This window comes from Charadrius vociferus, unplaced genomic scaffold (assembly GCF_000708025.1).
Source record: "Charadrius vociferus isolate BGI_N301 unplaced genomic scaffold, ASM70802v2 scaffold88, whole genome shotgun sequence".
NCBI classification, from domain to species: Eukaryota; Metazoa; Chordata; class Aves; order Charadriiformes; family Charadriidae; genus Charadrius; species Charadrius vociferus.
Window position 1 is genome coordinate 682,718 of NW_009649619.1, and position 13,438 is coordinate 696,155.

The following is a 13,438-nucleotide window of genomic DNA, read 5'->3' on the forward strand; positions in this document are numbered from 1 at the left end:
TATAGATCAGTGAATGATGTCATATCTGTTGACAGACTGCTGAACTTGGGATGAATAATTAGCACATGCATAGATATTTGTTACATTGACAGTGCTGTGAAAAACTATCAAGTTTTGTTTCTTTGCATAACTTTAATGGAAAGATTTATATAAGGTTCAGTAGAGATGGATATATACTCTTGTTTTCTTGCTGTGTTTACTGCAGTGATCAGTTTTATTTATTTGCTGAAAAACATTGGTTGTCTCTTGGAAATTAAGCATTACTTCTTGGTTTCCACTTCTCAGCTTTAAATTACTTTCAGAGAACAATCATGACAACTTAACTGTTTCTGTCTTCCATGTACTTAGATGCGTTTATCTCAAAGCAGGGTGGGAGGCTAAGAGCAAGCCTTTTGGAGCCTGAGTCTTCTGTTCTGTCTTGTTTGTCTCATGGCACAGATAATTTCTCCTTTTCATCCCTTTGTGTTCTAGGGTGATACACAGTAATAGGAAATGTATGCGATTGAAATGCCAAAAATTATTTGATTAGCTCGCCATTTGGAGGAGACTGATAAGTAGTTGAGGAACCCCTTTACTTAGGAGAGAGATTGAGATGGATTTAGACAGCAGGAGGAAACACTGTTTGTGCCCAGAAAACATTTACCCACAGCTTTCTGTCTTCAAATTAACCAAAAAATATCCTTCCTCTGTAACTGTAAATCCTGGACAAAGGAATTAGTTTGTGTATGCTTCCTCCACAACCCCTGCATGGTTCATATAATCATAGAATATCTCAAGTTTGAAGGGACTCATAAGGATCATCGAGTCCAACTCCCTGCTCCTTGTGGGACTACCTAAAACTAAACCATATGACTAAGAGTGTTATCCAGGTGCTCCTTGAACTCTGACAGGCTTAGTTGCGTTCTAATTAATATCAGGAAATTCAGGATGTCCGGTTATGAGAAACAAAAGACAGAAACGGGATAACTGAGCCTCTTTATATTCCTTAGTTAACAATGTAACTAATTTAACTAATTCCTGTAGGCTCATTGCTAATAATTTAAGGAGTAAATTTGCAGTGACGTGTGATTGTCTTCATTTATTTCAGTGAGTGTTAAAAGCTAGATGTTATCTTCACCTGAAAATTTATTTGAATCTGAAGACTTTTCATTCTTGGTTGTAGTATTTTTTTTTTTTTTTGGCTATTACAGTTATGTTTGTGTGACTGCTGAGTATTCCGGGTTTTTTTTTTTTTTTTAGAAGATGTTCTCTTTGGCTTTAGGATCCTAATACATACATCTGTGCTATACGTTAAGCTTCTTTTTCCCTCGCTTCCTGTCCAGACTCCATGGAAAGAGACAACTTGCCAGTGAACAACCATTGGTCTAGTTTAAGATGGTCTGTGCACCAGTTGTCTGTTATGCCTTGCTTTTTTGTTTGTTTTTTGGACATTAATGTGGCCTAGTGACCTCTTAAACGGACTACAAATCAAAGCCAATGAGCAATTCTCCCCCTGTCCCCATGAACTGAATTGTTTTCTGAAAACAAATATATAATAGATTTCTTTTTTTAATTACTAAAGGACTGGTATGTGTCACTGGTGAGGTCGCAGTGTTGCATCAAGTCTGACTCAGCACTGCTAGAAGGTGCAGAGCTGGTAAATAGGATTCCTCAGCCTGACCTGAACTCCTTCATGACCAGCAAGGTAACTTCTTTTTCAGATGAAACACAGTCAGCTGAAGAGGATGTAATTATTTCTAATGTTCTTATTGGTAATATTAATAGATTAGATTCTTAAATGTAAACACTTCAAATTTTTTTAATACTGGCAGTTCATTTCTTGAATTTAACTTCATTTTGGAAACTAAAATAGTGAATATGATTCATTTGTGTGTAGCAATGCTGCTAATACTTGCTTTGTAGTAGTACAAGTTGGGTGTATAGAGTGGAAGTGAAGGTTAGTTTATTACAATCAAAAATTCCAGTTTTACTGTTTTACATAATCTTCTCGTTTTGCTATACAGTGTCTCACAAGGCCAGATGTTTCTGTAACCTTTTGAGTATCTGTGTTAGGTGATTTGCATTATGCCACTAACAGGCCACAGATAGTAAATCGGGTGTAAAGGACAACTTGTATCTATTACTTTGTTCTTTAAGAACATATTTTGTTCAAATTCTCTACATTACATTTGCTGCTGGTATGCAGAAATAATAGTGGGAGACTGTTTTTTAAAAGATTTTTGTTTCACTTATTTGCTTGAGAATTTACTACTTGAAGATTCCTTGTATATAGGTCACCCTTAAGCTTTATTCACATGTTGATCTGAAAATTTGGAATAAACATACTGATTTTTCTTTCCAGTACACTAGTGTTTGGAATTTAAATGTGGAGCAAATATGGGCTTAGTTACACCACAATAGAGCAGAGGTCATCATAACAAGTTAGTTAATTAATAAACTGTTATACTCTTATATACTGTGTATAACTGTTATAACCACCATACTAGTATGCCTGAATACTACCATCAGATACTTAGCTTCTCTTTAACAGCAATTTCTTTACTTTTTATGTGCTATTTAATTTCAGGAATTCAACCTAAGCTTGTTAGCACCTTGTTTAAGCCTTGGCATGAATGAAATCTCAAGAGACCAGAAAAGTAGCTTCTTTGAAACGGCTCGGAGGGTAACTCTGGATCATGTGTCTACCACTGTACAAAACCTTCCTGCCAGCCACCAGGTTTTTCAACCCTTACTGCCAACTGAGCCATCAGCCTACTGGAAAAAACTAAGCGATATCTTTGGTAATAGAAATAATGATCTTTTTAAGTTTATTCTCTCTTTTGCAAAGATACTTTACAGATATCTTGTGAATACATGAACTTGCTATTTAAAAACAAATCAAGATACCTGGCATAAAAGTGCTTATGAAATAATTCTGAAAAAAAATGGGGGCAAAAAATTCAAACTGCTAGTTTTCATCCAGTCTTATTTTATAGGAGATGAGGTGATGTATCAGTCTATGATGACGCTTTGTCGTGCACTGGCTCAGTATTTGTTGTTACTCTCAAAACTACCAGCTGCTCTCCGTGTTCCCCCTGACAAAGAAGATGATATCCTGAAATTTGTAGTTATGTCAGTAGAGGTAAGAAACTACAGCATAATTGAAGATGTGATGAAATGTTGGGAGAGGGAACAACTTTGACTTAAACTGATCACCATTGAGTTACTTTTGATCTGGACTTTCTTGTCTTAACTGTAGAAATTTCTTCAGCAGTTATTTTATTTGACCTATGCTAGTAAATCAGATGGACTTACGGGACAAGGGCAGCTTTTTACAAGGAGAGGTTGATTGAATGGTGGAATGATTTTGTCATTTGGCAGAATGACCCTGCACCAATTTTCTTGCTGATAAAACTTTACATACGGCTGAGTTAAAAAAGAAAAACAATGCCAAACACCTTTGTTTATAAGTTCTTTTGTTGCAAGAATTTGCTCTTAATGGGAATTTTTTGTTTTTGTACAGGCATTATCATGGCATTTAATGCATGACCAGATTCCATTAAGTATAGATCTTCAAGCTGCTCTGGATTGTTGCTGCCTGACATTACAGCAGCCTAGTCTCTGGAATTTGCTGGCTTCTGCAGTTAATGTGACATATGCTTGCTCCTTAATTAATTGCATTAGATTTATCATAGAAGCAGGTGAGTCCAATTTTGAACAGCTATGAGAAAATTTTCCTAATAAATGTAGTCATCACTGATCAAATGCTTGGTGTCTGGAATATTTCCTCTGAGTCTTTTTTAATTATTTCTTTGACAAATTTATTTTTACTATTTTAATTTCTTATTTAAAATTTTGTGTTTACTTTATAACTTGGCCAATGTCTTGGAGATGTAAATATTTGACTGCTATGTGGTTTTGAGGAGAAAAATGGAATATGACATATGTAATGGCTGTATCTTTTAAATATTATTGTCTAATTCAGTTGCAGTTGAACCCGGTAATCAACTTCTTAGTCCTGAAAGAAAGAAGAATACTTCAAAAGGCTTAAGTGAGGGTGAAGTTGATTCAAACGCACAGAGTAAGTAAATGGTGAATTACACATTTGCCTTTAACTTTCAGTGAAGAAGTATTTGTAGGTACCCTTGCCATTACTGCTTTTTTTAACGAGAGTCCATCTGAGACCTTATTTGTATTTGATAATTGTTTATTAAATACAGGTTGAGATTTTTTTAACAGGTATAGTTGGTTTTTTTCTTGAAATTTAACATTAATGTAGCTTTTTCTTTTGGGGGATTCTGTTAGCTGTGCAGCACTCCAGACTGAGCTTTTTAAAGTGTGGGATTTTTAAATTTCATGCGGGATAGGTAGAATTGTTAATATTTCTTCTGAAGAATGGCAGACTCATTATCTGCCCTTCTGCAGTATGGGAGCAGTATGTTGAGGTGAAGCTCAAGAGTAGTCTGTGAGTGTGGGCAGCACTGTGTTCCATATCCAGCTGTGCTGGTACAGTAAGATACCATTTCCATCTACAGAAATTACCTGCTTGTCAGGTTTGGCATAGAGCCAGCTATGAGACTGTTTTCTCATAACGCAGCTGAGTTTGGTCACTTTTAATAGAGCATTTGTTAGAATTTAACGTGGCCCTTTCTTGCTGGGTTTAGCACGTGAGCTGCTCAGCTGATAGATCTCAGGTACTGGTAACCTCCAGCACTGAGACTGGCAAACAATGCAAGCCATTGCAGGGAGGGTGGTAGTAGTATTCTTCAGCTAGCTGAAATATTGTAGAATATTTCTTTGTCTACATCTTTATTGTGGTTTTGTCCTTTTCAGTCAACATACTCTTTCATTAAGTGTTTCTTGTTTTTCTGTATCTTTTTAAATTACATGTCTTTTGAATAGATTCATAAACCTGAATTTGTTTTTCTCCCAACAAAGAAAATAAACACATTACTGCTGCTTGTGAAATGGTAGCTGAGATGGTGGAATGCTTACAGACTGTCTTGGCACTGGGGCACAAAAGAAACAGCAGCATTCCAGCGTTTCTTACTCCTGTCCTCAAGAACATCATCATCAGTTTAGCAAGGCTGCCTCTAGTGAACAGTTACACAAGAGTACCTCCCTTGGTATGTTCATTATGATTTGTTTTCAGGACTTTAAAGGCTATTGAACAACTTTTTGAAAACCAAATACGGTGCTGCATCTTAAGTTTTATGTCAATAGGACTTCAACCTTTAGCTGGTTTGATCAGCCAGTCTGCCTTTTAAAACACTGAGTAGCAGCAAAACATTGTAAAGATATCAAATAAGAGTTCACTTTGGAATCAAGAGATTTGACTAGAAAGGAGTGTAGTCACTCCTTATATTCTTAGGTGAAAGAATGTCCAGGTGGTAGGTAAAGAAAGGAGAAGCAAGCAGTGACTTGGCTGCTTTGTTAGGGCCAGTATTTCCTCCTGCTCAGTGGGACTGCTTATCCTGGAAAGAGTCCAAAATCTACACTGCTGCTTTCTTTATGATACCTGCATTAACAAGTTCATTTTTTATCATGCTGAGTACCACAATGATGCTGAGGTGTCTGAAGTAGTGTCTGAACTAGCTCAGGTATTTGTGTGTGGTACTGTACCATGGTACACCATGCAGATACTTTTGGTTTGTATATAAACATTCTTTCCTTACTCATCTTCAATCCCTTGGACAAGGTGTTTCAATCTTTTCTTTTGGGCTGCTGTTTAAGAACATCTTATGATTACCTCCATGGATTCTTAGTACTGGGAAATGACTTGGTTTTGATAAACTTCAAAACCATTATCAGAAACATTTCTAGATGCTTATTAGGTAGAGTAAAAGGGGATTTCCTGGTATGTTCAGGGTCCTTTCTCTGGTCTTTCTCTGTTTCTCAGCACTCTGTTTTTGAGGGTATGACAAAAGTTACTAATTTTTTGGATCGGGACTTTTTTTTCCAACTTTATGCTTTTTCAGGCATCAGTAGTTTGTGAACTGTTTTCCCTGAATTATCTTTCAGCATAAGTTCTCCACAATCTAGGAGTCCCCTGGCACTTAAATTCTAAACTGAAGTATGTGACAGGAAATTACTTGCTTTCATGTCCAAACTTGGGCAGTAGGACTGAATAATTAATTCATAGTGAGAAATATGCAAAAAAGCACCCAAATTAGGAAAACGATGTAAAATGTGTATTAGCTGTGTTAGGTATTTAATCTTTAAGTGTTTCTGTATTTGGAGAATTACTATATTTACTGATGTCTTATTGCTTTTGGATGGTGCATGTATATTTATGGCTGTCACGTCAGTACTATTTCTGTTTTTGATAAGTAGTTTTTCTTTATATTTCTTCAGGTCTGGAAATTAGGCTGGTCACCAAAGCCTGCAGGTGACTTCGGCACAGTTTTTCCTGAAATACCAGTAGAATTTCTTCAAGAAAAAGAAATCTTTAAGGAGTTCATCTATCGCATTAATACACTTGGTAAGTACAAATTTAAAAATTAATATACTTGGCTGTTACTGGGCATTTACCTGTTTTGTGAAGTTACTGGATAACTGAATGTGGCACCATTTGTTTACTTTTGTTTATGTGGAAGAGAAATAATATTTTAGAGCAGGTTAGTAATTGTGTTGCAGTATTTTCTATGTTTTGCTCAATGCAGAGGAAAAAATATAAATTATAGAAATAAAGCCAAAACCTATTCCTCCTCAGAGAGGTGATTTCAGTGTGCTCTACAGAACAGCCACTTGTTGTCTGGAGCGTGCACTTGACAGTATACTCGAATATTTTGCTTCTCCCCCTTTTTTTATTCATGCATAGTATTTAAATAGAATTTAGTGCCACACTCTATTTCAAATGAGATGCTGTCACTTTAAAGCTTCTGGATATGTCAAAGTTTACTGAAAGAGCAGAGGGGCTTAAGAGTTCAAGTATTTGTCAACAGATGAGACTGTCAAGGGTAATGCATCAAACTTATACTTGCATATGCTTACAGAAGTTCTTTGGTGGTTTTGGTTTTTCCCCTCTAATCTATAGGTTAGTATTTGACTGACTTGTGGCGTAGCACCGATTTCTGTTTGATCACTATAATGCCTAAGATGAAGATGACATTCTCATTTTTTATTCTTTAGATATTATTATAAACTGCAAGGTATTATTCAGGAATCCTCTGCAATCTTTTATAGGTAAAAATCTATTTGGAAAGACTTTAAGTGCTTGAGTTTTAATCGCCTATTTCTAGGCAATTCAGTCATTTTGCTTTTAGGACATGAAGATTTCTTGGATCATTATGGGATTCTCCACAGCTTGTTTTCCTGTGAGAATTAGCCAGTTTTCTGGATGATTTTCTGTGTTGTGAATATCTCAATGTTTCACAAGTTGGACAATCAAAATATTTAAATGTATGTAAGAAACAACCCAAACAGGACCATTTAAATAATATTATTCAGAACCCTTCTAAAGGGTTTGTCACTTTCTAAAATAGAACACTTTAAATTTAAGCTGTAGTGATTATAACAACTGCTGAATTGAATATGAAATGGTATGAAAGTAAATCTGTGGAAACAATGTACCATTTTTTAATGCTGTTCCATGCTTAAGTTTGTATTAAGACACAAATGGCTATTTCTGAGTGTTTCCCTAGGATGGATCAGCCGTACTCAGTTTGAAGAGACTTGGGCTACGTTGCTTGGTGTGCTTGTAACTCAGCCTATTGTAATGGACCAGGAGGAGAACCAACAAGAGGTAATGTCGTTCACTGATATTTTTTTTTTTTAATTAAATTTTAATTAAACTAAGGAAAATGTTTCTGTTATTAATCCTGTAAAGCAAAAAAGTAATGACTAAAACTAAGAAATTATTTCTACTTTATATTTCCTTGTATTCATATCCCTGTGAGTTGGCACATCTGTCTTCTGGGTTAAAGTTTCTGCAAGTGTGTAAACAGTATGGAAAAATTTTAGTGAAGCTGTTTCAACTTTATATTAGTATGTCAGTCAACATGCAGTTCCAAGTTTGTTTGATTAGATGTTTGGCTTTAGGCAAAATAGGAACTCCAAAAACTTTGAAAGAAGCAATGTGTGTGAGAACTGTGCCTCTAGTAAATATACTAGTTAACTAACTAGTATGTATTCCTGCAATTAGCTGTGCTATCTAATAATCAGATTTCAAGAGGAGTTTCTTTGGTAAGATTTTTTTTTAAGATTCTTGACTAAAAATGAGCTATCCGAAAATATGTGCCCATGTCTCTCCTTCCCAGTTGTAGACTGTGTATTGGGCTTCTAAGTTGGATGCCTCAGGTAGGTGTTCAGAATTCAGTGGATGGCATTTGGGGATCAGAGCTGAAGAAATTTATCTATACCAAAAGCAAAGAAGAGAGTGAACTTAACTATCATGAAAGACACTCTCCCTCTTTAGATGTCTTAACCTACTAGAAAACTGAATTTACTATGTTCTAGCTGTTTGACCTGAAAGGGTTTTTTTTTTTCCTAGATTCAGTTCATAGTTCACTCCTAAATTGCGAATGGTCCTGATGGTAGGTGCAGAGTCTAAAGTATTTTGAAGAATTCAGAGGGTAGATGCCTATGCATAGTGGATTCTGGGTAGCAAAGGCGTTTAATTCCATTACTTCCTAGGCGTCAGACTCCAAGAAGGAGTAGGGCATCATCATCCCTCTTCCCTTGGTTAGCATCTCCTGTTAGTTAGACTGACTTTGGAGACTTGTTGTGCAGCCTGTAGAACTTTTGAGTTACTTTTTTCTACATAATGGCTGTGATGGGTCAGACTTAAGGCAACCTAGCATTCGGTAGCTCCTTATTAATTATGTAGGCAGTGTTTATTTCTAGAACAGGAGTAATACTGCTCCTTTACTTTCCAAGGAAAACTAATATGTTCAAAACTGCAGACGTTTTAAGTACTACTGTAAATTTCAGTATGTTAATATTTTCTGAAATAAAATACACAATTTTTTTTTTAAAGTTGAAAATTTTTTACCATCTGACACTTTCCAAAAAAGGTTCACTCTCTTGTGGTCTGATACTTTCAAGAAGGAATCAGAATCTCTACAACCAAAGCGAAAACTGAGAAGTATCCTGCCACTTCAGAATCTGCAAGTGTTTGTGCTGCTGTTCTAATTTTAGTGTGTAAAAAAACAAAAAAAATGGATTTAGTCAAAGTACTGATGATAAACAGTTATGCGCAAAAAAGTTAAATGCACTGCAAAGGTTCCTTCTACTATCAACACAGGGAGAGGACGAGTTACAACCCACAGTGTCAGAAGTTTATATTGAGATAATTTTTTTAAAAGGGAAAGAAACGGACTACTATAGTGGTGATGATTTATAGTGTCAAAGTACTTGATGCAATGTGTGTAGTTCCATATACTTCTGTTGGGGACAAATGTCAGTGCCTCAAGTATGGATCATAGATTGAACCTAACCAAATATTTTAATAAAGTTGTGTTACAGTTTTCTCACGCTTTTACAGTGCTGGTAAGTACTGAGTGTGTAACATCTTGGTGTAGAAGAAACACTGGATGCATCTGCATTCCCAGAAACACACTGCTGAAAATTCATTATGAGGGGGAGTTTTGTTCCTAAACAGGCAGTTAATCAAAACAGTTAGTATGGGTCCTTCTCTGAAGAGTTTCCAACTCAGATTTGGTCTTATTTGATGCTTTAACAGGTAACTGATGGGTAGATGCAAACAAAGAAACTAAACACTTTGAAAGCTCTGAAATGGACATCTTGAGGTTTTAATGCTGTTGGGTTAAGAGAGGATGCATGCAGAGTGGCTGATGAGATGGAAGGATGTGTTGCTGCTACAGTCACAGTGATTTCTGTACATTGCTTGTGTCAGCTAAATTTCTGGATGGGAAGAATTATAGATGTCAGGCTTATTAATGATAATTTAGCGAAAGTTGGCAAACTGATATCCAGGGCTTTCATGATTCTTTTTTTTTTTTGGTACAATTCAAATTACACTAAGTTCCTTTTACAGGAAGATACAGAGAGGACCCAAATTAATGTTCTCGCAGTACAAGCCATAACTTCTTTGGTGCTGAGTGCAATGACAATACCTGTTGCAGGCAATCCAGCAGTTAGCTGTTTGGAACAACAGCCCCGCAACAAAGCTTTAAAAGCTCTGGACACAAGGTATTTCTTTACTTGCTCTAAAATGCATAGAAGTTATACTTGTGATTAATGCATAATTACAATTGCTTAATCTAGCTATAGCAAAAATATGTATAGATTGTGTTTTCTAAGCAAGAGTATATACAGATGGATCTGTTTACATAGAAGTTACATGGACTTAGCATCATGAACCTGCTGAGTTAAGAGACAGTATCGTACTAAAATCTAATAAACAGTGTGCAAAATGTATTTCTCAACATTTCTCAGTTTTAGCTTCCCTGCTAATGAAAATAACCATAGACACGTAACACCGTAGAGCTAGCTAGTCAAACTTGCACAAAAATGTTAAAGGAAAAATCTGCTTAAATTGATTTCTGTTGGGCTTTCAGGTTTGGGAGGAAGCTAAGTGTTATCAGGGGAATTGTTGAACAGGAGATCCAAGCAATGGTATCTAAGAGAGATAATATTGCTACTCATCACTTATACCAAGCTTGGGACCCTGTTCCGTCACTTTCTCCTGCTACTACAGGTAAGTGCCCATGGGTGGGGAGGAGAGAGTGAATTTCTTTTGTATTTAAAAAGTAGAAAAGATACTCTTAGGAATTTATTTGAAATCCAGTTTGCAGAAAATGAAGCCATTTTCACATCTGCTTTGTTATGCACGTTTTAAAAACTTGTCTTCTGTTTTGTTATAGGTGCTCTTATCAGCCATGAAAAACTCTTGCTGCAGATCAATACTGAACGAGAAATAGGAGATATGGATTATAAACTGGGACAGGTTTGTTAAAACCTTAATTTTGAACTTCACTTTTATTACATTTCTTCCAGTTTGTGAAAAGTCAGCCAAGAGGCGCTGCTTAATATCAAATGTAAACTAAAAGCTCTGAGTGCTGCAGGGTAGATCATAACTGGGTGACTCCTCTCAGCCAGCCGTCCCACCGCTCATGGAATTTTTGCTTGTGTGTGTGAGGTCTACCCGTGAGCCAGCTATGGAGTTGTACTTTTCAGCCTTTCGTGTTAAAGAGCCCTTGTAGTGTTAGCTTCCACTTTAACTATTGGATTTTAATTTGCTATTGCATGCTTGCAGTAGTCCTTAGGAAATGAAAAAATCACTGCACATACAATAAGCAATGTTGTTTTAATTTTGAATAAACCCAGTGTAGGGATGTAAATTTCACTGGATGATGTTAGTTGGAAAATTAGCACTCCATATAGTGAGCAAAAAAAGTCCTTATCTATATAATAATATGGATATATAAAATTAAGTGATTATTAAAAATAATAATATAAAAATTAAGTGAAATTAAGTTCACGTAAATGTTACTTCAAGCTGTGTATTCATTGCCTGACATTTCAATGAAAAATGTATTGGACTTATGAGATTTTTCTAATCTGACTACAAGTGTGTTAAATGTTGCGTTTCCTTTCTATTTGTGGTTTGGTTTTTTTTTTCCTTTTTCCGTGTTGCAAGGTCTCTATACACTCCATATGGTTAGGAAATAATATCACTCCACTGAGAGAAGAAGAGTGGGGTGAGGATGAAGAAGATGAGAATGACATACCTGCTCCTTCCTCGCCACCAACCTCTCCTATTAACACCAGGTGTCTTATTTTTTTCTTGTCTCTCCTTTGACTTATAAGCTTTTATCTGTTTGTGCTGAGTTCAATAAGCTGGCTTTATAAATGGGACACTGGTAAATAACTGTATTATTTCAAATCAGGGCTTAAGAATAGCTATTTTAACACTTGCTTATTGTGCCTTGCAGGAAACACCGCGCTGGTGTAGATATACATTCTTGTTCTCAGTTCTTGCTTGAGCTGTATAGTCAGTGGATATTGCCATCAAACCCCAGCAAGAGAACGCCAGTCATTTTGATTAGCGAAGTGGTGCGATCAGTAAGTCTAAACTATTATTCAGAGGCATAATTGAGTATATGTTATCAAATGTTCACAGCTAAGCAGCATTTGTAAAGCATCTTTTAATATATGGGAAACACCGATTTTTCTTGGCAGTGTTATTATACGGGCAGTGCAGAAATAAAACTTTAGCAACTATAGCATTATACTATTTTAAACTATGTAAGGATCTGGATTGCATATTCCGCTACTACATTACAAACACTTTGTTGTCACTTAATAATAGTTGGTATTTTACTTGCCTACTTGTTAAAAGTAGATTTCAGGATTTTGCTTATTCTCCATCTTTGTAAGAAAAAGAAGATGGAACAATGTGTTAGAGGATTAAATTGGCTATTGAAGTGTAGAACCAAACATAAAGAACACAGGTGTGGAATGTGTCTTGATCGCCATTATTCACTACTGTAAAAGACTTAAAATGAAACTATACTTGCAAGAGAAAATATATTGTGGAGTGTTGTACATTGCAAATGACAACATTCATTCATTTTCCAGAATTAGTTACTATAGTGGATTCGGTTTTGTAAACCTTTTGGAAAAAAGGGCCATTTGGAGGTAATTGTTATCTGAGATGGATGGTGGAATTAATTCTGGACAAGTTAACAGTAGTTGTTTCAGACACTTGAGTTAATGTTTACACATTTAGTAGATGGATTGAGAAATCTTTTGCTGACAATTGTAACAGAAGGGAGAGTCAATTTTTGGCTGTCTGCTAATGGGCTTTTTTATATTCAATGTTAATTTGTGTACAGCTTCTGGCAGTATCAGACTTATTTACAGAAAGGAATCAGTTTGAGATGATGTATACAACATTGACAGAATTGCGAAAGGTGCATCCATCAGAAGATGAAATTCTTATACAGTATTTGATACCAGCCACTTGTAAAGCTGCTGCTGTTCTTGGAATGGTAAGAAATTCTCATGGAAGTTTATTGGAAATTGATGAGAGTCTGGTTAACTCATCCTTAGCTTCTGCTGCAAAATCTGATGTACTTCATAAGAGTGGTTTGTCTCTAAGAAAATCCCTTAGCTAATCTGCATGGCTATAAGAAGTAATAGGGTATATATTCTGGGCTTTCAGAGGTTGCAAACATCATCTCCAGTTGCCCCATATTCAAACAGAAACATTGTTTGGTTTGGGGTTTGTGGTTTTTAAAAATGTTTCCAAATGACAGGAGTCACCAGTATTGAACCAGTGTTGACTTCTAATGAATGCTCTCGTTGGATGTATTAGGATAAAGCTGTGGCTGAACCAGTAAGTCGACTGCTGGAATCGACCCTAAGAAGCACCCATATGCCAAGTCGGATTGGAGCTTTGCACGGAATTCTTTATATCCTTGAGTGTGACTTGCTTGATGAGACAGCAAAGCAACTCATTCCAATTATCAGCGAGTATCTCCTCTCCAATTTG

General features: G+C 36.0%; 1 protein-coding gene across 1 annotated transcript in view; it reads left to right on the forward strand.

Moving 5' to 3' along the window:
- HTT (huntingtin) overlaps nt 1-13,438 on the forward strand; it is a 79,863-nt gene that overhangs the window by 61,103 nt on the left and 5,322 nt on the right. Inside the window, exons 49-63 of the mRNA XM_009890544.1 lie at nt 1,562-1,684; nt 2,567-2,780; nt 2,976-3,121; nt 3,503-3,680; nt 3,965-4,060; nt 4,918-5,105; nt 6,334-6,460; nt 7,623-7,723; nt 9,977-10,131; nt 10,500-10,639; nt 10,806-10,888; nt 11,582-11,712; nt 11,877-12,006; nt 12,780-12,935; nt 13,262-13,437. Of these exons, the coding sequence (XP_009888846.1) occupies nt 1,562-1,684; nt 2,567-2,780; nt 2,976-3,121; nt 3,503-3,680; nt 3,965-4,060; nt 4,918-5,105; nt 6,334-6,460; nt 7,623-7,723; nt 9,977-10,131; nt 10,500-10,639; nt 10,806-10,888; nt 11,582-11,712; nt 11,877-12,006; nt 12,780-12,935; nt 13,262-13,437 (2,144 nt within the window). The remainder of the gene's footprint in view (nt 1-1,561; nt 1,685-2,566; nt 2,781-2,975; nt 3,122-3,502; nt 3,681-3,964; nt 4,061-4,917; nt 5,106-6,333; nt 6,461-7,622; nt 7,724-9,976; nt 10,132-10,499; nt 10,640-10,805; nt 10,889-11,581; nt 11,713-11,876; nt 12,007-12,779; nt 12,936-13,261; nt 13,438) is intronic.